The sequence below is a fragment of the Protopterus annectens genome, chromosome 17.part0 (genome assembly GCF_019279795.1).
Source record: "Protopterus annectens isolate FY-2018-M chromosome 17.part0, PAN1.0, whole genome shotgun sequence".
NCBI lineage: Eukaryota > Metazoa > Chordata > Ceratodontiformes > Protopteridae > Protopterus > Protopterus annectens.
Window position 1 is genome coordinate 583,623,370 of NC_056751.1, and position 27,587 is coordinate 583,650,956.

Here is a 27,587-nt window from a genome sequence, read left to right on the forward strand (position 1 = left end):
TGCACAGTTACTTATTAATACTATCAATAATATCAGTGCATTTTTAGAATAGAACAGTATCAAAAATAAATCCCTAATGTACTAGACTAATAGTTTATGAACAACGTACTACATGGGATTTTACAATAGTCCTTGTATATGAAAAATATTTTACTTAAAATATCATCCCATGGTTTAGGGTAAGATTGAGACCCATCCTTAAATCAAGGCGATTAATAGCCAGATAGAGTTAAAAATGAAGTTTACCCTAAACCATGGGATGATATTTTAAGTAAAACATGTTTTATATATAAGGGCTATTGTAAAATCCCATGTAGTATGTTGTTCATAAACTATTAGTCTAGTACATTAGGGATTTATTTTTGATACTGTTTTATTCTAAAAATGCACCGATATTATTGATAGTATTAATAATATAAGTAGCTGTGCAATTTTGATATTTTGATATGAACAGAATAGTACATTATTTAAGCTCTTTTAGACTACTACCTATTACATAATGTATAAGTAGGAATTGTAAAAAATTTTTGCGCAAGTACGCCTTAAACATTTGTAGCGATTGCATTTTAATATTTTGATAGAATGTTTTATAGTTCAGTAAGTGAACTTATTTATTGTATTATATTTTATTGAGAATGTTGATCATTCAGTCTCAAAGTATAAGTGATCGTTAACTTTAAGACATTAATTAGATAATTGAGTTTGACATGTGATGCATATATAAGGTGATGCAAAGATTTTTTAAATTTAACGGTCTGATGAAACTGTAGTGAAAGCGTTTACCTGGTACCTGCAATAAATAACTGGATTTTATACAAACGAAGTTTGCCTCAATCATACTTAATACTGGAAAAACATTTAGCTCATGGTTGTTCCTAGGTCATAATCATTGGGATTTATAGCATATTAACTTTATTTGGCCAAGAAACATTTGTTCCGTTGAATGTGGTTTTATTATTTAGTATTATCTGCATTGTTCAAAAGAAGTAAAATGTAATGACATTGATAGGAAGTAGGGGAAAAAAGATATTGTGGAGAATGGGAGGGGGGAGAGAAAGGTAGAGACATTGGTAATGATGGGGAAGTGTATAGAAGACTAGGTAAGAGAAATGCCTACACAGCAGTGCATTTATTGGTAGTAGTGAGGATTTTTTGTTCCTATTAAGTAGTCCAAGTTTTTGGTGTTTTTTTATTTGATGGCCTGCTGTATGTGCAAGTCTAATTTTAGTCTGTCATAAATTATCACCCCAAGGAGTTTGGTGTGTGAGGCAGGGGGGATAGTGGTGCCATCTAGGGAGGAAAGAGAAAAGTTGGATTTAAGGTGAGAGTGTGTCTGAGGTAGGAAGAGAAGGAGGTGAGTTTTCTTTGGGTTAAAGATTAGTTTGATTATTTCTGAGCCATTTTTCAACAGAGATAAAGGAAGTCTGTGTTAGTGTGTGTAGTTTAGAGAGAGTATTGGAGATGAAGAGTAGAGTCGTCTGCGTATTGTATTACAGATGAGAGACTGCAGGATGAATGTAGGTTGTTAGTAAAAAATGTTGAAAAGGAGCGGTCCAAGAATGGAGCCTTAGAGTACTCCTGTTTGAACAAGGGGATAGTCAGATTTTTCAGCTATCTTTCTACACATTTGTTAAATGTTTTATCTGTAATTCAGGATTCTTCTATAAAAAGAAATCGGTTTCAGCAAGCTTCAGGCAAACAGACATTCAAAAAACAGTAACAAGAAGGTTCAAAAAAGAAGGGAAGAGCCTCCCAGAAACAAGGACAGTCTGATAAGTTGGAATGACTGTCTACAGAATTTAATTCATAGGTTGGTACTAGGCTATCAGCCCTAGGCCTATACAAGCCTAGCCATAACAATTCCCTGGCCATTTCTTCCCACAGCATTTACTTCCCTGGACCCCTGTCTAGCGACTGACATGATCCCTGTGGTGAATTTCCTATCTCCCATCCAATCATCATGGTTCCTTTTGAAGAGGGCCAAAGAGGCGCTTTGCTTGACATGTGTGGGCAGTCTATTCCAGAGTCTGGGGAGTCTCTGGGTTAGGAACCTATCCCTCCAGCATGTTTTATTCATTGTGATGACAAGGTTTAGATTCCTGGAGCATGTCTCTGAGGGATTGGGATTTATTTAAGTGTAGCATGTCCAACAGCTCTGGGTTTGACATGGCCTTGCATGTTAAGCAGAGATCGCCTCTGAGTAGACTATATGCAACAGAGTATATGTGGAGTTTTTTTAGATGGTCAGCATAGGGCATCTGCTTTAGGCCTGTGATTCTTTTAGTGAGGTATTTCTGCGACCTTTCCAGTTGTTGCAGACCCTTTAAATCTACCCCAAAATGTAGTTCTTCATTTCCCTTTTTGCCATCAGGTCATATCAAACAAATGGGTTCTAAGTGTTTTCATGCAGAGATATCCCTCCTGTCTTTCAAGGGTTTCCTCCACATTTACCAGATCAGACTTCTTTGTTTTCCCCTATGATTCAGCATGTGCTGGCTCATGAAATCATTGAACCTGCCCTCTTTTTCTTACAGGGAAAAGGTCTTATCGAAGAATATTTTTGGTACCAAAGAAAGAAAGAGAAGCTTCATGGAACCTGGTCCTGGATCTTTTCTTTCTCAACCAGTTTGTGAAAGTTCCAAATTGTTATCCCTACACAACCTGTTATCTCTCATCATAACCCCTTTTACTTTTTTGGCAAGTATTTAAAGAATGTTCATCATGTTCCAGTAGCCACAAACTTGGTGTTTTCTGTTTTCTGCATTCAGATTATCCATTGAATTATTTACTCCTCCAGGAGTGTTTGCAAAGTGTCTGGCTCCATTTATAGCCAGTTGCAGACTGCAGGGTATTCACATTTTTTCCTTCTTTGGAGAACCTGCTTTTCTTGTTGTAGAATCTTTTTCATAGTGGCAAGAATCTCTTGCATGGATAAGAGCTTGTTGTCTTAGATTGTGTTTCCAGGAGACCAGAAAACCTTCACAAGTCTTTTTTTTCTTTAATTCAGTCCCACAAGGTTGTATTTCTGGGGTGTCTTCTGGATACATCCAGAGAGCCTTTCTCACACAGAAAAATGTAGATCTAGATCTAGATCTTTTCCTGGGATTTCCATTCAGTCAATGACTTCAGCAAGGGAATTCCTCATGATATTAGGAATTTTGACATCAGTGATTCCTCTTGCCAGACTCATGAAACAGTGGTCCATAAAAATCTGTATGGACCTAACAGCAGCACTTTCTTTTCAGATTCCATTTTTTTGAGATTTGTAAAAAGAGAGTTGCTGTGGTGGAGAGACTAGATATTTCTGAATCCAGGTCTCACATTCCGTCTTCCAGCTCCATTACGTATGTAACAACACATGCCTCAGACTTAATTGGGGAGCTGTGTTTTTTGGGGGTACAATTATAGGCTATTTGGAAGAAGCAACTTGGACAAAAGCATACAAATGTCAGAGGTTTTGGCAGTAATGGATGCATTCATATGTCTCAGTGCTCTTTGGTCCCCAGGATCTCTTCAATTGATCATTCATAGACCGTGCCCCATTGATGTGGTACATAAACAAATGGGTGGTGGGAGGGTTTCATATATTGCCCTCTGCAGCAAATTAGCCATTGAAACAGCAATTCAGCTCAGTCTCTCCCTACAGACTTCTTCCATTCTGTTGGCACAAAAGTTTATGGCAGTCAGACTGAGAAGGATCAGGACCCACCCTCCCAAACAGAAACTGAACACAGTTTTTCCTGGATTTGTTTCATCTGTGAGGAGCACCTCAAATATATATGTTTGCTTCCATTCAATATAGACAACTAAAGAAGTTCTTCTCCAGGATTCCTTTCAAATACTACTTGAAAAGATTTTCATTTCCTTGGAATGTCCCAAAATGCCTTTCTACCAATTTTACACTGATATCTTTGGTCATACTGAAGATTCAGAAAGATTCTCCAAAGATTAGTTTGGTGAACCCCAACTTTCCCAGGCAACAATGGATCTCGCTTTTTTGGAAATGGCCAAGAGTGATTACTGCAAGCTTCCCCACTGACTGGACCTCCTCACACAAGCCAAGGGTTGTTTGATGCACCCCAGCTTGAAACAAATTTAACTAATTTCTTAGGTGATGCAGTTTCAATATGTTTTAGGAACTTATTTTCTGAAGACATGCAGCAAGTGTTAAAAGAAACCTGCTACTAGAAAATCATTTATTGGTAAATGGAAACTATTTTCTGGTTGGTGGCAACCTTAAGATTCAAGCCCCTTTAAGGCATGAGTTCCTCCAATTCTAGAAGATTTACGGGAGTTGTTCTCCTCGGGCCTTTCTTACTCCTCTATCAAGGTTCATGTTTGGCCATGTCTGCCCATGGATCCTCCCCTTTCAGTGCGATTTCACGTTGAGTATCTTTTGAAATGGGTGCTACATATACTTCCACCTAGAAAGCAGTTGGCTTCTCCTTGGGAGCTTAAGTTTGTTTTGGAAAAATTAATACTGGCTCCATCTGAACCAGCTCCTTAGACTGATTTGAGGTTCTTTACTTGGAATACAATATTGTTCATTGCTGTGACTTCTGCAATAAGTGTGTCCAAGTTGCATGCTCTTTTGGTTGGGTCAGCCTTATTTCATTTTTTATAAAGGTAGGGCTTCTTTTGAAAAACAAATCCTTCATTTATGCCTGAAGTGGCATCGGAGTTTACTTTGAGCCAAACTATCCATCTTCCCTATCTTTATTCCAGAACCTAAAATGGGAGAGAGAGAGAGAATTCTTCACACTCTGGAAGTCCACATACAACTTTGATATGATATTATCTTGACAAAAGTAGTCTTCAGAAATTCTGATAATTTGTTCATTTCATTTCATGGTAAGAAAAAAGGACAACCACGTCAAAGCAGATATTTTTCAAATGTCTGTCTGGTGCTATTTATTTTTGTTATTCCCACTATAATGAGTTGGTTCAGGCAAGGCCAAGGGCATTTTTTCCAGTGCTTTGGCTTCTTCAGTGACATTTTGGAAAGGTGTGGACTTGAAGTATTGTAAAGATAGCAGCACTACAAATTGCATTTTTTTCCACGTCTGTAGCTGTCTTAGCTGGGACTTTCAGGGCTCTCAAACCCTGATTCTTCATCCTCTCAGTCATTCTAAGCTCTGGTAGTCTAACCAGGTAGCTTAGGCTACTAGTAGTGATCTAGTGATGCACACATTACAGTTATGCAAATAAATTTACCATAGCAGTAGATGGTCAAATAGATCACTGCTGCAGTAGCTGCTCCCTCCCTCCATTCCCCTTATGTTTTTGTGATTTTGTTTGCAAGGGTGACAACAATTATTTTTATAAACCTAGAAATGTGTTCCCTTGATCAAGATTTTGGGTAACGTAAAGGAGAACCGCACCCACAGACTCAAACAAAAAACATGTTTATTTCTCATAGTTTGGTGCTTCCTACATTTTAACGCCACTATGGGACTATTTATAGGTTTTTAAATACTTTTATATGTACTTTCTGAGTGTAACCACAGTGAGGTCTGGCATCCTGAAGTAATTCTGATTGTTTACTTTGCCTCTAGGTATCCCACAGTGCAGTGCTTGTCTGCATAAAAAATGTATTATGCAGGCCTCTCTCTTCCTAAAGCTTCTGTTGCTGCATTGATTTTACATGCATACACTGCTGTCTTGCAATCAGTTAGTTTTAAGTAACATTTCATGCCATTCAATGACTACTTAAAACACAAACGGTGCAAATGCCACAGAACAGTCTTTCAAAGTGCTTTTTACTGATGCTTCTTTTTAGAATGGCTAAACTGCAGTATTTTGTGGAGCCTGAATTGTACTGCTTTGACTCTTCTCCCATCCCCCTTCACACCTGACTTCCTTAGCTGTCAAACTGCTAAGGGTAATTTGAGCTATTACCTGCTGTGATTGACGGCTCACAGCAAGAGACTTGACTCGTACTGTTTCCTTGTTCTAGCCTTTACTTTCTGTATGGGTAGGGGAAGAACCCCAGGGAGCTGTGACATCACAGCATGGATGGGTTTTTAGGATGGTCGTGATGATGTCATTTTGGAAAAGGAATTGGCCAGAAAACTACCTGTATTCATTGGCCTTTATGACATCAATGAATTGGAGATGGCAGCAAACTTTTCCAGGGCGGGATAAAAATTTTTTTGAAAGTGAAACTACCACAGTACAATAAGGTACTGTTCTAGTGGAGAGAAACAGTTGATTTAAAATATTTTAAATGCTGTAGTGTTGTTTGTTCATAGTAGGAGACAGTAAATGGGGAGAAAAGGGTCAGAGAAGTTGAGCATTTCATAATGGAATCCCATCGTCTTCTTTTAAGAGGGAAATGGCTTCTGAGGATACTTGTAACTATGTATAGAGAAAATAGTATCTCTGATAACGGGAGAATAAACATTGTAGTGCCAGTATACAAGAACCAAGGGGAGATTCGCAATTGTGGATATTAAAAAAGTATCAAACTCCTGTCACTGCATGAAAGTGCTGAAGTAGGTGATTGACATTTTGCTACTCTGCATATACATTTATCAGTTTATAATACAGTTCATTTGGTTTGCAGTGAGACATATGGGGTGAAGAAGCTGGAGTTGAGGAAAGTCCCAGACTTGGAGAAAACAAATGAAAAGATTTGGCCGGTCTTGCAATGGTTCAAAGTCATGGAAACAGTGGTAGAATTAGTACATGCTATGTATAAAGACCCAATGATACAAGTGCCAATAGTGTTCAGGGGTATCCAGTGGGGAGTGGGTGTTCAGCTGCTAGTCCACTGCTATTCATAGTGGTTATGGACGACAATAGTAAATGGGTCAGAACGTGTCAGATCAATGAAGATAATGTACGCAGACAATGTGCCATTGCAGGCAGACTGTGAGCAGGGACTTCAGCAAATTATAGTGGAATGGAATGCAAAAGTAAAGGTGCAGGCATTGAAATTTAGTACAGGCAACACAGTTATCTTGGCAGTAAATGTGAGAGATCTGATGAAGCTGAAAGCTGAAATAGAAAGGAAGCAGTGGAGCAGATGTACAGTAAACCTTCAGCTAACTGGAACTCAAGCAGCCAGGGAAAAAAATCGAAGAAATACAGTACAAGTTTCATGTGTTGTACTTTCTGCCCCCTGCAGAAACATATCTTACGTTTTTAGAGTTTTAAAAAGAAAGATAGGAATAAATTCCCTCTCTCCCCAACCTAAGAACAAGTCAGACAAAACAAATAGTATAGGGTACAGTATTAGTCAGGCCTATTTTTAATAGTAACTCTCAAGCAACAACAAACTACAGTTAACCGGCATCTACCAATTCCCATGGGTGCCGGTTAACTGTGAGTTTACTGTACATTTTTAAGCATCTGAGACGTCTGATTGAGGGGAAAGGTACTCCTGAATTAGGACATGAGAGTTACAATCAGAGGTACAGCCAAGTGACATGAAGTGGCAGTGGTAGTATGTGACAGAATAAAGCCAAAGTTGAAAAGTAATTTTTACAAAATCGTGGTGTGACCAGTGCTTCTGTATAACTGAGAAACCTGGGCAGTGAAGGCAGGGCAGGTGTGGAAGCTAAAGGTGATGGAAATGACTTACCTGAGACTCGTAGAAGGATGCACAGTGTGGGAAAGACAAAGTATGAACATTAGTTCAGAAGCAAAAGTAGCCCCAATTGCAGAGAAGGTCCTAGAGAACAGATAATGGTGGTTTGGGCACGTCTGCAGTAAAGCAGAAGAAATTCGGTAAAGAAGATTGGGAGAAACAGGAAGAGGGCAAGAAAAGAGGAGGACATCCAGCCAAGAGATGGATGGTTTATGTGAGTGAAGTCGAGCAACATTCAGGCATAACGGTTAAAGAAGGTAGAAGAGTAAGTGTGAATTTAAAGATGTGGCAACTGTTGGCAGAACCCCTGAACCCACGTAGAAAGGGGAAGAAGGGGAACTGATGATGATGTGTTTCCATGGTGTGTACACCGTGGAATTTCTTTCTGTAAGAATGTAGTACTGAATTTATATTTATTTTATTTAGGTAGATTATTTGTGTGGAATTGTCATTGTTGTGGAAGGAGAGAATTTTTTTGTGTGCGTGTGTAAGTAATCTCTGGTCATAAGATGGCTAAAAGAAGTGTATTGAAATTATTGGTTTGCAGACTGAGTCCTTTAGCAAGTTGCATTTTCTTGGCTTCCCACTGCTATCCAGTTCATTTTTATTGGTTTGGGGGGGGGGGGTCTTGAAATTCTTTCATGGTGATTGAGAATGTAACAGTTCGATGATGATGTCATAATTTTCACTTAACTAAAATGAGTCTAACTGCTTATTAATGTCCTGTCACATTGTAATTGGCTTCAAGGTTGATATTTTAGTAATAACCCAAAACTGAGAGTGAATATCACTGGATTTACCTACAGCTGGCATGATTTGATCACGAGTGAAGTCCGAGAAATTAAGTAAAGCCAACCATGGGTAAATACTGTGATACCACATCTGTTGGTATTGTGCAGTAATGTTATTAAGAAAAAATGTTTACTTTTCTTAAATGTTTTTGTATTATGGTGCTTGTTTTCCTCATTGTCTTCTGTTTGCTGACATACTGCCCATGGGTATTGGACTTGTGTTCAATGCTTGCACTGTATAGCAGTGCAAAGCAAGAGAAGTGACAGAAAAGAGCATCTCTATTGCTGTTTTTACTAACTAGTTAAAATTAAAACTTTTACAAGGGACACTGCAAAAATATGAGGAAAATCAGGGAGATTTATTTTTCTGCTGTTTTGCAGAATGCATGCAATTATAATTTGCTCTGTCCCTGGTAAGAGGTTTGCAATGCTGTTAGCTAGCACATCTCTATATAAAGTCTGGCCACTGAGTGGTACTTCATCAGCCAGACTTTTTTTTTCTATTGGTATATGCTCAGTTTATATTGGGCATGCTGGTCAGACTGTCCAATCAGTGTGCTTGTTTGTAAGCAGTAACTATCCTTTATTGTGCATTCATTGAAACTGGCAGTGCTGCTGAGTTCTCCTCATTTTGAAATTAGCCATCACTTTTTACACCCATGTTTACTATAGTCTGAGTATCTTCTAGCACACGTGCTTAAACATGAAGTGACCTGAATATACTTGTCCTGCCTGTGTTAATGCACAGACATTTAAAAAGATGTTTTACAAGTACCTGTGCTAATCTGAGTTGATGAGACACTGCAGCACCTGTACTAACATGAGCCAGATCTGTGGGTTTTGAAGTTTGTGTGGGTGTTCTTTGCATGCACTCTGTATAATTTGTACCATCTTGTGATACAAGGTTCATAGGTGTGTACTAGGCTAATGACCCTGTAGCCTTTACAAACCTAGCCCATAGAAGTGCCCTGGCATCGTGCCGCCCGACGTTGGTTCCCAGTGTCTCATTAATTCTAACTATGTCATAAAAATAAGACCGATATATGGGTTGCACCTGCAAGCTGGAATAGCTTTCCCCATGTAATGTCAGGAAGTAACCAAATCTAACATCATGTAAGAAGAAAGTATTGTCAGTGTTTCAAAGGCAGTGTTCATGCTGAAGAGTTCTCATTGCACTTTATATGCTTTATTTCATATTTGAATGATTCCATTGATTAATGTAAGTTGTGAAAACATGTTACCTTAAATGTTGTTAAATCCTGAGATAACTCTTGCTATACTATAGTTTTATTATTTTTATACGCATAGCCGGCTTTAGGCACCAGCGAACCCTGTGGTCGCTGGGGGCCCCCAACCACAGCAAGTTATCTTATCCTGAGATTTTGTAACATGTCTGTCAAACCAACAAAAGCTAGTACAGCATTCTTGTATACTTAATAAACCACATGGGGTAATAACTCTTATTTATAGATCCTTTAAAATTCAAAGATATTTCTGGTTGTTTCTGGTTGTAGTAACAGTCTTTTGTCAAGTAACAGGCATCAGAATTCCATTAAACATTTTACCACTGGCATAGTGCCCCCCTGGTTTAGTTAAATACTGCTGTTTGACATTTTCTCCACTAAAACTAAAATCATAGCCAGCTTTAGGTCCCTACTATACCTGTGGCTGCAGGGCCCCCCCCTTAATCATCCTTGACTGTGTGGGGGCCCCACTAAAGCTGCTGTTGGTTGGGGAAAAATGAGGAAGAAAAAAAAATTAATTTACCAGTTATGCTCTTTAACCTGAACAGGGCTGTGATGTGACCTTGTTAGGATGAAGTTGATAATGAACATGAGCAAGGTAAGCGGTAGAGGGATCAGCAGCCCAGAGTGACTTATCACAGACCTCAGAGGTGTAAAAAGAAGGTTACTATAGCTTGTGTAAGGGTGTTGTACTGCCTAGGAGCAACAAATTAAAGTATATTACTGAAGTCATTCTCACAATCACACATCAGCCACATATACATGGGGCTGACTTAGAGAGTTAGGGGTGAGGAAACATGCTATGTATATGTATATCAGCAGTCAACTGATATATACGGCCAATAATTTGAACCTCTGCTTTCATCTCAGTCTAACACCAGAGGGATGCATAGGCAGTGACTGTCTTTTGTGGGGGGGGGGGGGTTAGGGAGACTGGCAGTATTCCTAGATAGGATCTGTATCCTCACAACAACTGGCTTGTTAGTTTATTGTGAGCTACTATTTTGTCAACTTATGTCTTCCTTGAAAGAAACAAAATAAGAGTGAAATTCTTTTATTTTTCATGATTTTTGTTTAGGCCACCATTGGATTAAAATGCTGAGAAAATGCTCTAAAATGCATCCCAAACCATCTGTAAACATGGCTTCTTGGGTCCTGGCTTATCTGGGTTACTTCCTAAATGGTTATTACTGTGCTATCTTGGTCAGGAAAGGTCTGTTGAAAGGATGCAAGGACAACTGAAGCTGAACAGCAGCACTGCATTTCTTTCTTTAATCATAATTTCTTTTCAAGCCATTGTTGGATGAAAAGGTAAAGTTTAAAATGCACTTCAGACCATATATAAAGTTATGGTTTCTTGAAAAAGCCGAGATTAAGGCAAAATGTGAGAAAAGGAAGAAAAAGGTAATGTGCATGGTATGGGGAGCCCAAAGGGGGAGGGTCAGAGGAGAGGACTGGAGGGTGTGCGGGGGGGATGTTGAAACGATTGGCCTAATCATCACTTCATTTAAGTCCAGACCTGCCAGTCCTGTACATAGAGTTATTGCAATGTATCATGGTTGCGTCTAAATGCCAGTAACTGAGTGTCCCTTTGTCAGACAGGTCAACAGTGTGTGGCATATAGGCCTGTTGTAATGTAAGACCTTGCAACTACATGTCTGTCTGTGCGTACTACTCCTAAAAGTTTGAAGCACAAACTAAAAGGTTTCTCCGGATGGGTGGCATTGACAGGATGATACTTGTACTGGAAGTGCCTAGGGGGCCCCCAACTTGACATTTGCTGGGGGGCCCCAAAATGCGAACACCAACCCTGTTTATACGTAATGTGTAATTGCTGTACATACCTGTGGCCTGGGTCATAGCTAAAGATGTACTTGCAGTTAAAAGTTAAATAGGAGCTCCTATCATGTAGTGCTTACCACTTAAGTAATAATAATAATGAAAGGAAAAATATGGATAAACTCATTGGTAAATGTCACAGTTTAATGTTCTACAGACCATTTTTTAATGGTTTATGATGTACTTCCTAGCACTGTGTGGTATTTGATACAGTAATAATGACACTAGTGTCTGCTTTTGCAGTAAGCAAACAGTAGTTTGTATTCCTTCACTAAGTGAAATCACGATCAAGTGGTCTACAAATAAAATTACTTCCCAGACGTGAGTGGCATTACATTCAACAGTAATGACACTAGTGTTACTTACGCTTTATCAGTAAACATGCAGTGTTATTCCACTGACAGAAACAAAGTTTTGCAGACTGCTTCCCAATATTTTGTTAGATACTTCCCAATACTTTGAAGCATTTGATTAAAGCAGTGAATACAGTAATCTGCATCATGCTTGAGATAAATCGCACATTTTTACAGACTAGGAATGTTTCCCATTATTGACTGGAATTTGCTGCATCTACAAGAAGCATTATCCAACTCTTACACTTTTGTGATCGCACCAACTGTGGCTAAATCATGTGATACCTGCACCCAATCATGGATTATAGCTATTATACAATAATAGTATTTAAAAAAGAAATTGTTTCCCTTCCTTAAATAATCTCACTGTATAATGGCATTTTAGTGATGTTCTTCATCTCACATTGCTGCAGTCCTTACACTTGGGTAGTCCGCTGTCCTCGGTCGGCCCGAATATCAAAGTATAAGGCTGACGTCGGTCAAGGCGCATTTGACTGACATCAGGACGTCAGGGTACAAATGCGCATGACCGACGTCATATCCTCAGTCTTTTTTGCCGCATGGTCCGATGCAGAAGCAGCATTGCAAGTGCCGGTTGGCGTTCTGAGATTTTTCGATTTCGAAGTTTCAGACCGAGTTCAAAGTTGGCTAAGTACCCCGTTGGGGAATATTTTAGTTTTTCTTGCCTCAGTGATTTACCGGATGTCAGAAAAAGTCAATAATTGCATTTCTTGTGGGAAACAGATACCGCATAGAGATTATCATACTTTGTGTATTCCTTGCTTAGGGCCTGAGCACGACGTTGTTGGCTGTCGCTCTTGTGCTAGATTTAATAAACGCACTATAAAGAGGAGGTTGGATTGTGCAAGGTTAGTCTTTGGGAAGCGGTGCAATTATAAAATGCCGTCGGATGCTCCGCCCGCTTCTTCGAAGAAGCGCAAGGACAAAGCAGTTAAGCCTAGGCTGGAAGAACCGTCTGTACCGGACGCCGGTTCTTTAGAGGTGTCGGTGGAGCCGGTGGCTCCACCGGAGGTTTCTTTGTGTTCCCAGGGTGAGACTTTAGTATTGCAAGATGTGGCCTCTCAGGAGGCAAGTCAAGCTGAGGGGCTTCTCAGGTTACTATACTCCCTCCCTTCCTAGGGTGGCTAGGCACTCTCCTTCTGTTTCTAAGGCTTCTCCCAGGGGCAGGCCAGGTTTAGCTTCAGTTGGTGTTACCCCTAGCTCTTCAGGTACTGTGCCCAAGAAGCATATGCTTAAAATGGCAGAAGATTTGATTACTTTGATTAGGGGTTCTATGCCCCCTCCTGATAAGAGGCCTAGGGTGGAGCCTGAGCTGGGGGGTTTTGAGCAGGCTTCAGATGTGTCAGAGTCTTCGGCTGAAGACTTGCAGGAGTACTCTCCTTATTCTGATTCTGATGTGGATGATTCTACTCCTTCTGCTTCTCCTCCTGAGGATTTTTCTTTTTCAGAAACTCTTCATTCCATGAGTGAGCATTTTAAGTGGGAAGGTCAGGACTTCTCTGATTCCAGGAAAAGGCTTAGGGAATTTTTGTTTTTACCCCAGCATAGGCCTTTGGCTATACCTCCTGTTTTGGATGTAGTGGAAGATGTTTTTACAGAGGCTTCTCTGAATCCTGATTCTTTGCCTCCTGCTCCTGTTAAGCCGGATAGGTATTACAGGGTGCCTGAAGCTCATAAGTATCTTTTTAAGAGTCCTAGGGCAGACCCAGAAACTGTTGGCCAGGGGCCTAAAGGTGTTAAGGCTTCTGTTGTTAAGAATCCGATTCCTGCAGACAAAGAGGCTAGGGCCTTGGATAGATGGGGAAAGAAAGTTTATACTTCTAACACTCTTGCTATGAGGGCTTTGAATTGCCAGTTTCACATGTTGAAATACCAAAACTATCTCCTTTCACAATTAAAGTCTAAGGTTGATGCTCTGGCAGTAGGTATTGATTGTAAGAGTTGCAAGATTTAGTACATGTTTCTGAACAGGTGGGTAAGCATTCTTTGCAATGTGGTTTTGATGCTGTACAGGCCTCGTCTAGGGTGGCTGCTACTGGGTCAGTTCTTCGCAGGCACGCCTGGCTAAGGGATCAAAATTTGTCTGAACATGTTAAAACAAGGATTTTAGATGCTCCTTTACAATCTGACGTGTTGTTTGGTCCTCCTGTTGAGGCAGTTTTAAAGAAAATGGAAGACAAAGCTAAGTCTATGCAGACTGTTAAAGATTTTTTGCAGGTTCAGCCTCCAAAGTTTAGCAGAAATTGGCCTGCTAAAGGGTGGGCGTATCCTTCTTATGATTCCCAGTCTAGGGGTAGATCTAGGCGTGGTAGGGGCAGAGCTCAGGGCTCTTTCAGGCCTAGAACAGGGAGTTCTCCTGCACAGTCTTCAGGTGAGGGCAGGGGTCAGTCCTTTCGTAAACAGACCCAATGACCTACCTTTTCAGCTGCCAGAGCCTTCTCGTCTGGCAGCACCTTTGGGAGGAAGGTTGGCACTTTTCAAAGAAAATTGGAGTTTAATTACCCAAGACAAATGGGTATTGGATATCATACACCAAGGTTACAGGTTTTATTTCCATACCTTGCCTCCTTTCAGAGGCATGCCAGACGTTCCTCCTCAACAAAGAATAGAGGCTCACAAGCAAATTTCTCTGTTACTTCAACTAGGGGCCATACAGCCGGTCCCTATGCCAGAAGTGGGCCTAGGATTTTATTCTCGCCTGTTCCTAGTACCAAAGAAGGGGAACACGTGGAGACCAATTTTGGATCTATCTATCCTCAACACTTATCTGGACATTCCCAAGTTCAAAATGTTGACGTTACAACAGCTTTTGCCTCTGCTGGGCAAAGATCATTGGATGGTAACTTTGGATCTCAAGGAGGCTTACCTTCATGTTCCTATCAGACTAAGTTGCAGGAAGTATCTGCGTTTTCGAGCTGGGACTTTTCACTATCAGTTCTCTGCATTGCCCTTTGGCTTATCTACTGCGCCCAGAGTGTTCACAAAAGTTCTGGCTCCTGTGATAGCTTTCTTCAGGCTGAAAGGAATACAGATCTATCCTTATTTGGACGACTGCCTGATTCTGGCTCAAGGAAGGGAAGAGCTTCTTCGTCATTTGGAATATGTGATAGCAGTGCTAAGATGCCTAGGGTATTCTGTGAACGAAATAAAGTCCAGTCTAGTACCCTCTCAAGACATGTGCTTTCTGGGTGTGAGACTGAATACAGCATCCCAGATGGCCTTTTTAACCCCGGACAAACAAGAGTCTATCCCTTTACTTCCATCAGCTATCTCATCAGTCCGGGCTGACTGCAAGGACAGTCCTTCAAGCCTTAGGGTTCATGGCATCTTGTATTCTGGTGCTTCCCAATGCCAAACTGCATATAAGGAAGCTACAATGGTATCTCAAAAATGTATGGACACAGCACTGCCAGGATCTAGACACTGTCATTCAAATAATACCTTGCATTCAAAAGGAATTTTTGTGGTGGGCTCAGGAATGTCACCTAAACAAGGGACTCTCTGTGACCCGGCCAGAGGCGAGTCAGATTTTAACGACAGATGCCTCAGACAAAGCTTGGGGAGCTCATCTAAATGGAAAGTGGATACAAGACAAGTGGCCTGCCAGACTACAACATCTACATATCAATCTAAAGGAGATGTTAGCAGTCCAGTTTGCATTAATAGCTTTCAAGGATTTACTTCTTTCAGGGCAGGTGTTGATTCTAACAGACAACACAACTGTCATGTGGTACATCAACAAGCAAGGGGGAACGCATTCTTATCCTCTATGCAGGCAAGCAATGATTTTGTGGGAGACTGCTCTCAGTTTACAACTCAATCTTCAGGCAAGGTTTCTGCCAGGAGCACAGAACTCCTTAGCAGATGTGTTGAGCAGGCAAATTATGGATCCCCACGAGTGGAAATTGGATCCTCATGTGTTTCAGAAATTGACAGTGTCATGGGGAACTCCAGACATAGATCTGTTCGCTTCTCCACTAAACCATCAGCTGCCAAAGTTTTGCACAAAAAGGTTTCATCCCACAGCTTGGAAAGTGGATGCTCTTTCTTTCAATTGGAGCAATCTTCATGTGTATGCCTTTCCACCTCTGCCTCTCCTCCCAAAGGTACTTCTAAAGGTCAGACAGGACAAGCCAAGGATGATTTTAATAGCTCCAGATTGGCCTCGACAGCACTGGTACCCATTACTGAGAAGTCTGGCGGAAGCCTCCATGGCCTTTGCCTTGATTCCACACCTGTTGTCACAGGAGGACAGCCATTTGCTCAATGTCAAACTTCACTCTCTTCACCTAACAGCCTGGCATATTCTGTTTTGAACCATAGAGGGTCTCAACTTCCACAACAAATTTTGAATGTGATTTTGGAAGCTAGAAGGCCTAGTACAAGGAAAGTGTACACAGATAAATGGAAGAGATTTTTATTTTGGAGTGCAGCAAAAGATTTTGATGTTTCTGAGCCTAATTTGAGTGTGGCTCTTCAATATCTTACTGAGTTACTGGACAAAGGTTTGTCTTTCTCTTCTATTAAGGTTCATGCTGCAGCAATTTCCGCTCACTATGATTGTGACCCACCATTGTTTTCTCATCCTTTGTTCAAGCAATTTCTTAGAGGGGCAAAGAATATAAGACCCCCACGAAGAGCTCCTACTCCTGCTTGGGATCTCAATTTTGTGTTGGAGAAACTCACTCTACAACCTTTTGAGCCTGCAGCTACTTCTGAGTTGAAATATTTGTCATGGAAGACTGCTTTTTTGTTGGCAATTACCTCTGCAAGAAGGGTTTCTGAATTGCAGGCCCTTATGGCGGTTGAGCCTTTCTTGATTTTCCATAAGGATAGGGTATCATTACGTACTAATCCTTCCTTTATGCCTAAGGTGGTTTCTAGTGTGGCTTTAAACCAAACTATTCATTTGCCTACTTTTTATGCAAATCCCCAAAATAAAGGGGAAAAGATTTTGCACACTTTAGATGTACACAGGCAGTTGCGATATTATTTGGACAGAACTAAAGGGTTCAGACAGTCTCAGCAGTTGTTTGTTTCTTTTGCTTTGAGTTCTCAGGGCAAGCCTGTGTCAAAACAAACTATTTCTAAGTGGATTGGGTTTTGCATTGCTTTCTGTTATTCCCATCATGGCAAGGAGATTCCAGCTGGGATTAGGCCTCATTCCACTAGGGCTACTGCCACTTCAACAGCTTTTTGAGGGGAGTGGCAACCAAGGATATTTTGGAGGCAGCTACTTGGAGTTCAGTGCATACTTTCTCTAGGCATTATCACCTGCCACTTTACTCTAAATCCAGGGCTGGTTTTGCCACTGCTGTTTTGCAGGGCATCTTGGCAGCTCCTGCTTCCTTGTAGTTAGCCATCCTCCCTTACCTCTGCTTTGGGATTCTACCCAAGTGTAAGGACTGCAGCAATGTGAGATGAAGAACATAGTACAGTTTTGTACCTACCATAAATGTAGATGTTCAAGATCCACATTGCTGCAGTCCAATTTACCTCCTCCTTCCCTCTGTAGTTAGAGGTGGTTGTGTGGGTTGGGTTGTACATATTGTGTATTTTGTATATATTGTACATATAGTTAGTGCAAGGGTGGTGGGTTGGTTGTTTGCTGTCTTTTGGTTTTGACCTTTATTTTTAGGGTCTTCTGACATCTGGGGCAAGAAAAGACTGAGGATATGACGTCGGTCATGCGCATTTGTACCCTGACGTCCTGATGTCAGTCAAATGCGCCTTGACCGACGTCAGCCTTATACTTTGATATTCGGGCCGACCGAGGACAGCGGACTACCCAAGTGTAAGGACTGCAGCAATGTGGATCTTCGAACATCTACATTTATGGTAGGTACAAAACTGTACTTTCTGTTTCATGGTCTGCATGATGATCTGTGCATATGTACCTACATCGATGTGTGCACACCACATCAGTGCAGTGCAAGAGAAGCAGGAGAGTGGGAGTGAACTCTCTCTCTCGTTTTTTTTTATTTTTTTTTTTCCTTAAGAAATATTGCCCACTTACATGTGGGCTACTTTTTATTAAAGCAAAAAAAAAAAGAGGAGAAAAAAGAACTTCATGAACAAATTGAAGGATAGGCTGCCAGTGTTCATTTAAAAATGTAATCACATCAGGTTGCACTTCTCTAACTAGTAGAAGTATGAAACTCTTATGCCTGGCATTATTGACTTAACAAAACTTCTGATTTACCAGTAAATCAAAACTTTTAAGTGGGATAAGGAAAACCTGAGGAAAGTCGGGTATGTTCTGTTATGGTTAACAGGTAGTACGACCGATCGTACTACTGGTTACATATGTCTGAGCTGTCCAGACATTTGCAGAATGTTTCTAATATTCCTCATAGTCTTGCTCTGTCTCACATAATTCTGAACCAAACTAACATGTAATAATAGAAAGTTGGCTTTATATAGTAATCCATACACTACGCTATACATCAATAGGACTTATTCTAACAGAATACAGATTAAAAATGGTACTCGTCAGGGTTTTCCCATGTCCCCCTTATTGTTTAACCTATATCTAGAACCCCTATTTTTATATATCAAGCAAAATTTGTATCATAATGCACCAATAATTTATAGGAATAAAATATTAATGTCAGCATTCGCCGATGATCTTATTATTTATTGTACAACCCCAATTTCAGACAGTGAAAAGATATTAAAGCTCATAAACGAATTTTCAGTAGTTTCCAATTATAAAATTAACTTACAGAAAACAAATATCTTCCCATTAAGAACCCCAAAACCTTTTTCACTAATGGCCCTGATGGGGAAGTTAACATGTAAAGAAAATATTAAATATTTGGGTATCAACTTCTCACGGATAATAAGGACTTTTATAACAATAATGTTAAACGAGTATGGGAACACATAATAGCTGATTGTGACAGATGGAAGAATTTAAAACTACCGGTATTAGCAAAAGTATCAATAGTGAAAATGAATATACTACCACGAATGTTATACATATTTAGGTCTGCCCAATTATCAATTTCAAAAACAGTTTTTAAACAAATGCATAAAGATCTAGCTAAATTTATCTGGAACCCAAAAAGAACTAGAATATCTTATGAGAAATTAATGACCCCTAAAACAAAGAGGGGGACTTGAGCTACCAAACTTTGAAGCATATTATTTGATTGTAAACGCTAATAAAATTTTAAGAATTGCTAATTATGATGTAACGAATACAAAATGGATACCAACTTGGGTGGTCTTGAATCATAAGCATATTTTGGATAGGAAAATAAATCCTAAAGCATTGCCCTTTATGGACAAAATTAGTCTGATAAAATATGGGGTCATGGACCACATAATAACCTGTGTCTCATCTTTGCAAACTTTATTTCAGTCCGTAGATTTATTGCAATATATGATGGTTCTTCAACCTTTCCACAGGAATCCTAATTTTAAACTAAATAATCAGCTGATCGATCTCAGCAAATTTCCATTAATACTTAATCTGACTCTATTTGATGTTTTAATAAACTTGACTTATCGGCTTTACAAATTAGACAGGAAATGAATCTACCTAGAAGTTACATTGTTATAATGAGACAAGTTAAAGAACTTGCCTTGAGCTACTTTAGGAACTTTAAACCTGCAGCTGGATTTGTGGATAAGTGCTCTGAATTGTGGCAAGCTATCCAACAAGACACTAAATTTATAGCAACTGCATGTAAATTAATTAAGGATTTGAAATTTCAGGACAAAATTTTGCTTTCAGAGTATTGGGTAAAAAAAGTAACAGTAACAGACAATCAGATATTAAAAGCAATTGATATAACTAGGAAATCAGTTTCTTTTCAAAACTGATGTACACGCAATTGATGATTTGGAACAATGCATATTACACACATCTTAGATTACATAAATTTAACCCTAGGAATTCTCCAATTTGTCCATACTGTGCAGATCAAACAGCGGATCTTCTTCATATGTTCTGGAGTTGTAAATGCGTATATAAACTTTGGAACTCTCTTAAAGTACAACTGCAAAAGATGGGTTATCAAAGTTCTACACTGTCATGGGAATTTATGATTCTACACATTCCTCCAAGAGAGCTTTCCAGATCGCAAACTATTATCTGTATGAATATTTTTTTGCTGATGAAACTCTATATAGCCACAAATTGGCTAGAACCACATAAGACATCATGGAATAATTTTAAGCTTGTGGCTATAAAGCATATACTAGCACATAAATTACTTCTGAAACAAACTAACAAAAATATTAATAACCCGAAAATATGGGAAAAGGTCTTCAATATTATATTAGCATGATACTGATTTTAGGAATATATTAAATATAGGAAGCATTTCATGTAGATATTGTATAAATGGTTTGTAGTAGTTATAGTGTATTATGTGTGTGATGTTTATTGTATTTTTGTAATGTTTTTGGAAAATATATTTCAATAAAAATTTATTATGGAAAAAAAAAGAAAGTTGGCTGTTTAAAGAAGACTTTAGCTGCCAGACTTTCTATTGGGATAGGTTTGATTTACAATGAGCATGCTGATTGGGGTATCCAGTCATCGGGCACACTTTTGAATACTGATAGCCTTTTATTGTTAAAATATTATGTCCAAACTTGCTTCTTTTGGTCTCCCAGTTTCTTCTATTACATGCAAGGCTGGACCTGCTGACTTAAAAACAATAGTTTTGAGATTGCAGCAAAGTGAACCAGTTTTGGAAAAGGCTGTCAGATCAGTAATGGGTCTCAAAATATTAGAAATGAACGTCATCAGGGTTTGTCTTCTGAATATTGAACCTTTCAACATGTTTTTCCCAACTGTATTGTGGTGGTGGCTGTATCCTTACTGGTAAAAGTAAGAAATGCCATTTCCTTTTAAGAATGGAAAAACTCTCTAAAGCTTTCATATGGCTTCCAAAACTACGGAAGAGAGATACAGAACTATAGAACTCTTTTTGAGGATATTTGTTTAATTTGCGAACAGTTTGAATCTTGTCAGACTTTTTGGTGATTTTCTGTGCATTTTTAGGATGCTGATGTCTTCATTTAACAAAACACACACATTATATATGTATTTGTAACATTTATGCCCACCATTCTATGTCCATTTTTTGTGTGTATCAGTAGGCATTAGCGGGCTTATTGTATGTTTTACATGGAATTTGTTAATGAAATATTTTTGTTAAAATAAATAATAATAGAGGACATTGATGATTTAAATGTGTTTTAACCATGCTAAAAGCATAGTAGCCAGTCTGTAACATGACTATCTTCACAGCAGCTTTACTTTACTTCTCTGTTTTCTATGTTTTTTCAGAAACCACAAAGATGGACTTCCGTAAGAAGTGGGATAAAGACGAGTATGAGAAGTTAGCCCAAAAACGGTTGATAGAAGAAAGAGAAAAGAAAGATGGTGAGTTGATCAATCACTACATATAGTACTGTGTTTTGATACCTGTGGATTAGTCCTTAAAGTTTTCTTTGATAGGAAATTTATTCTATTTTTTTTTTAGCTTCCACAGCTTGACCCACCACCCCTCCCCATCCTCTCCTCTTTCACTGGCTCTACTACCATACTGCCATATCTCTTCCCAAGCTAACACAGATCCATGTCTGGGGGCAGTGAAGAGACTGAGGATCTAGGGGCATCATCATACTGCTGCCTGGGAGTGTTATTATTTATTACCAATTTTCACACATGACATCTAGGATGGAAATATGATGGAGTGCACTGGTATATTGTCTCACAGCTGCCTCAACCCCTCAAGTACCCCTACCTCCTTAAGACTGTGCCTCCCTTCCCAGTGTATCCCTGGCCTCTGTTACAGGTATGTTGTAATGTGCATACAGGCGAGCACACTTCCCCCACTCTAATGATGGGTATGGCCCAACTTCCACACCATTGCCTTAGACGCCTGAGCCACTGATCTAACCCAGGTCTCCTGGCTTATAGTCAGGGCTTTATTCCTGTACACCATTGTGTTGGCTTTTATTCTTGGAGCTTTAAGCAGCCCTCTTTTATGTGGTCCAGTGTATTTAGATTTGTTTTTGTAAGTATTCTGTTGTTTGGAATGCCTTTCTTGCACAGGGTTTTCCTTAAAACCTACTGCTGTTTGCATTTGTGAAGCCTAGTCTGAGGACAGTTGCATTATTCTCCATTGATCTCTTTGAATCACCTAGAATGGCAGTGCTTCTGTTATACAGTTGAGGTAGTGTTGAAGAAAGACGGATACATTTATCTGTTACTCCTGGGGCCCTCTGTAGTTGTTTAAACTAATGGTTGCTTTCTCTCTCTCTCTCTGCTGTCCAGAACATTTCCTCCAAACAGCTTGTGACCCTTCTGTGTAAGGGCTTGCTTCTTTGGCTGATTCCTGTGCTTTGCTTAAAGGGTATGCACTGCTCAGCTCTTTCTTATCCCTTGCACTCCTTTATTCTTTCCTGCAGCATTTAAAACTATACCGACTTTTGATGGTTAAAAAAAATAAACTTAAAAGTAGTGCTCATCTACTTATTAGATCTGCAACAAGGGCGATTATAGGCTTTGTCTGTCAATACCTCATGAAGACGATGCGAGAAGATTGACTTGTGACTTAACGTCTGTATGTCAGGAAGTTCAGCAAAGGATTTGGTTATACCAAGAAAAGTTCTGAGAAGTGTACGAGGCTAGGGTTTGGATATTATTATTTTACATTTGTTGACCGGGTCTGTCCAGCTGATCTGATGGTCCTTTTTCAGCAGAGGCCTGGGGAGAAAAGCTCCATAAATTACAATTAAATTTTAAATAAAAATAGTAATTATAAACAAAGCATTAACGTTTTCAAGTTGGAACAGTAATAGCATAAAACTTATTTACAGTGTTAGGGTTGACATTTAATTTAAGATTTGTGCAAAAACAGAATGCAAAGTTTCTAAGTACAGCCAGTGTAGTTACAGTTAGTGAATTTCATACAGGTAGTCTATCAGCAGAAATATTTAAGACTGAGTGGCAGCTAATTACCTGGGTAAAATGACTGAGAGCTGACATGTAACTGAAGTAAAATCAATGAGGGCAGACAGTGATCTACATAGGAGAGGAAGAGAGTTTATGAAGGGTGAATAGAGTGGCATGACCAGCAATTTTTTAGGTTTGTCTTTGGTGACTGATTTAAATTATTTGAGTTAAGTGATCTAATTTGCAGTAGGAGTTTGTTCCAGTAAATGGTAGGGAATATAGCTATAGAGGTTCTGACCAGTTTTGCTCTTGGGTTTATAGGTTTGTAGTAGGTCTTGGTCTGCGCTTCAGAGAGTCCTAGAAGGAGTGTTGAAGGAGATAAGAGGAGACGAGTTGGAACAGAAAGATGGTTAGTACAAGATAGTGGATAATCTGAAGCTGTGAGAGGCGAAGCTGGTGGGGTAATTCTACCCAGTTTGTGCGTTAAAGAGAGACCGTGATGAGATCTATAGCTTTGATTTGCGGCAAATCTAGCGACTTGGTTGTAAGTAGTTTCTAGCTTAGTTTGGAGAGAGGTTTGGAGGTTGGTGAGGATCTGAGAGCTGTACAGAAGACTTGGTAGGCAATAGGCAATGAGACGGGGAGACTTTAGTTTAGTTGGATAGAAACTTTTTATTTCTGTATAAGAGGCCGAGTTTTTGATTTTTCTTAATACAGTTATTAACATGCAAACCATATTTCAGTTGGTCATCTGTCGTGACCCCTAGAAGTTTTGTCTTCGGTTCAACTATGATAGGTGTTTTATTTAGAGAATGGATAGCAAAAGTGGATTTAAGGTAGTTTAGATTTTTGGAAAGAAAAAAATAGGAATCAGAATTAGCTGTTTTTAGAGAGTCAGGTTTCAGCAGAGTTGAAGGATTTCTGAGTAATGGATTTTAAATCAGTGAGGGTGTCTGCAGTTTTGATGACTGCAAAGTCATCTGCATATTGGATGAGGGATTACTGAGGGCAGGATGTATACAGTAGATTAGTAAAGATGTTGTAAAGTAGTGGACCACGAATAGATCCTCGGGGGAACACCCATTTTGATAGGGAGAGGAGGGGAGAGAGCAGAGAGCCATACGATCTGTGAGGTAACTTGCAAACCAGGCAATGGTAGAGGTGAAGAAGTTAAGGTTAGGGAGTTTGTCCAGAAGAAAAGAGTGGCAGACTGTGTAGAATACTTTAGAGATTGAGGAATAAGCATGACAGTAGTTTATCTCTGGCCAGTTAAATAGTATTGATAAAGGATAGGAAAGGTTAGGATAGGTAAGGACAGGATTAGGAAAACAGATCTAAGCTTCTAAGTCTGGCTCCATTTGCCTGTCCTCTTTGGATTTGGAAGCTTCTTTTTGTTTTAGCAGGTTGTCGTCTACACCTTGGAGCATCTGAAAAACTAAGGAGAGCTGCACCTTTTCGGTCTCCAGTGTGGAGAAGTGTTTTTTGTTACCTCCATTCTGCCCTTATACTGTATCATTTTTTTGTTGCCACCATTCTGCCCTTGCACTGTATCATGTGTTGCAGTCTTCACTTATCAAATGAGTAGCACTGATGTTCTTCGTATTAGTCGCTGCTGCAGTAGCCTAAGCTTGTATGGGGTATATCCTGCCTGTGAGGTAAGATTGCCAGTTTTCACAGATTGAGCATGCCTCCCACTCACCCAAGCAATTAGTCAGTTTGAGTTGAGTTTGCCTAAAAGATAGGTTTGGGTACCAAGCACTTTAGAACTTTCCTGACACCAAAGAGAGCACTCCTCTGTGGGCTTTGGAGGATCAGCAGTTTGCTTGTACTGGTCTGTTGCTGGGCAGATAAGTTATTTGAGGAAAAAACCTTCTATATAATTTTTTAATGTTCAAACTTAACTTTCCCATGTAGGAAGTATATTTTAAGCTAGGAATGTGTTTTTTTGACTGCCAGCTGTCTGTCTTGCACTTTTAAACAGGCATGTAGTTTTGTTTCTGACCGTTTAAAACTTAAACATTCTAAACCTGTTTTTTTTTCTGTGGAGAAATTGAGTTTAAAATACTTTTTGGTGCTGAAAAGTGAGTACATTTTACTATGTATTTAGTGGAAAAAGTGACTTTTTAAATTTTGTCATATTGTACTGCTTTGTTTTCCTGGCAACAAATCACTATTTTCTGCTTGACCATGGAACAAGTTACAAGTCCCACAGACAGATGTTCTTCGTGTTTCACTGTTGCAGTCATTACATTTGGATAATCTGCTGGCAGGTTGCCCTCAGTCGTCCTGAATAACAAAGTCTTGGGTCCTGCGTCCGTTGCTGTCTCCTCTTCCATGATGTCAAGTCGTCAGGGGTATAAAACATGCAGCCAACGCCATTTTAATCCGTCTTTCTTGCCGCCTGGTGCCTGAAACAGAAGTAGTTCGCAAGTGCCGGTCGGCCGACTCCTGAAGTTTGTTTTTGAGTTTCAGAACCGAAGTCTTCAAACTAAAGCTAAGTACCCCGTTGGGGAAACTTTTCTTGCTCCTTACCGATGTCAGTAAAAGTTAATAATTGTATTACTTGTGGGAAGCAAATACCTCATAAGGATTTTCATTTGTACTGTATTCCTTGCCTAGACCCTGATCACAACGTGCCTTGCTGTTGGTTTTGTGCTAATTTTAACTAACGCACTATTAAGCGTCGGTATATTTTTGCTTCTAAATACTTTGGTTCAAGATTGAACTATCCTGAAATGTCATCGGTTAGCAATCCAACTACCGGAATTCACAAAAAACGCAAGGAAAAAGACAGACAGACCGTTGAGGTCCAAAACAGATGACGAAGCTTCTCCTAAGCCAGTCGACGGTACTCAGTGATGTGCTTTCGCAGCCCCTGATGCCCGCTACTTTTGAGCCGCAGGCCTCTACAGAGACCCATGCCGCGAGATTCTCCAAGTATTGAACCCGTGGATGTCTCCCCCTTGGATGGATCCGGAGCCGCTGAGCAGGCACCGGCTTCTGAGGGTGTTTTCAGGCCTCAACATTTGTATATTAAACCAACGCCATCATCAAAAACAAGGCCAAAACCTACTTCTATGTCTAAAAAATCGACACATGAGCCATGTGCTCAGGCCCCTATGCCTAAAAAACAAATGATCAAAATGCCTGAGGGTTTAATTACCTTGATCAGGGGTAAGAGACCTAGGCAAGGCACTGATTATGAATCTTCAGATCAGGTTTCCATTTCTTATGATTCCACTTCTGATCAGGAATTTTCTATTCCACCTTATGAGGACTCTGTTGCAGAGGAATCCATCCCTTCTGCTTCTCCTCCTGAGGATTTTTCTTTTGGAGAGACTTTGCATACTTTAAGGGAGCATTTTTATTGGGAGAGTCAGGACTTTTCAGAATCCAAAAAAAGGCTTGGGTATTTTCTTCTTCCTCAGCATAGGCCTTTGGCTATACCTCCTGTTTTAGACATTGTTGATGTTTTCTCAGAATCCAGCATGGCTCCTGATTCCCTGCGTCTGGCTCCTAGTAAGCCCGACAGATATTACAGGGTTCCTGACTCCCACAAATTTATTTTCAAAAATCTTGCTGCTGACCCCCTAAACTATTTCTCAGGGTCCCAAGGGTGTTAAGGCTTCTACAGCCAAAAATCCTACTCCTTCAGATAGACTCCAGGGCACTGGATAGATGGGGTAAGAAGGTTTATACGTCTGCAACCCTGGCATTCGGGGCTTTAAACTGCCAATTTCATATGCTTAAATATCAACAGCATGTTATGGGCTTACTGAAACAGAAAATGATGATTTCTGATTGTGTGGAAAATAGAGTTACGGGACTTAATGCATTCAGCTGAACAAGTTGGAAAGCATACTTTGCAGTGTGGTTTTGATTCCTTGGAGGCCTCTTGCAGGGCCGCCGTAACTGGATCTGTGATAAGAAGGCATGCTTGGCTCAAGGAGCAAAATCTGCCTGATCATTTTAAAGCTAAATTGTTGGATGCTCCTTTACAGCAGGACAGTCTGTTTGGTAATAAGGCAGAAGAGGTTTTTAAAAATATGGAAGACAAAGCTAAATCTATGGAAACTGTAAAAGATTTCTTGCAAGTGCAGCCACCCAGGTTCAGTAGGCACTGGCCTACTAAGAATTGGTCATTTCCAGTGTCCAACAGAGCCGCTCAGATCAAACCCAGACACTCCAAAGGCTCCAGGTTTCAGTCACAAGGATCTTACAGGACAAAACAATGGGGTGCCTCCACCTCCAAATCAGGAAGTAGCAAAGCACCACCCTACAGTAAACAGTCTCAATGACTTTTCTCTGCCATCTCCAAGCACTTATCTTTTGGTAGCCCCTTGGGGGGGGGGGGGGGGGCTAGCACTTCATGCTCAAAATTGGCAACTAATTACCCAGGACAAGTGGGTCTTAAACATAGTAGCCCAGGAGTGCAGATTTCATTTTCACACATTGCCAATTCCAAATGGATGGCTAGATCTGCCACCAAATCAGTGGGCAGAGGCCCAGAAACAAGTCAAGTCCCTCATGGACATGGGGGCTATTCAACCAGTAGCAGAAAAGGAAAAAGGGCAAGGGTTTTATTCAAGACTTTTCCTGGTACCCAGAAAAGACAAATCATGGCGTCCAATTCTGGACTTGTCCATTCTAAATACTTTCCTGGACATTCCAAAATTCAAGATGCTGACTCTACAACAGCTACTGCCTGTGCTAGGCAAGAATGCCTGGTTGGTAACTCTAGACTTGAGGCATACCTGCATATCCCAATCATGGAATCTTGCAGAAGATACCTCCGCTTCAAAGCAGGCTATTTGCATTACCAGTTCT

The 27,587-nt window shown here is 40.0% G+C and overlaps 1 protein-coding gene across 1 annotated transcript in view; it reads left to right on the plus strand.

Moving 5' to 3' along the window:
- Positions 1 to 27,587, plus strand: part of ZMAT2 (zinc finger matrin-type 2) — a 740,808-nt gene that overhangs the window by 133,112 nt on the left and 580,109 nt on the right. The window contains exon 2 of the mRNA XM_044059614.1: positions 21,147 to 21,242. Within this exon, the coding sequence (XP_043915549.1) occupies positions 21,147 to 21,242 (96 nt within the window). The remainder of the gene's footprint in view (positions 1 to 21,146; positions 21,243 to 27,587) is intronic.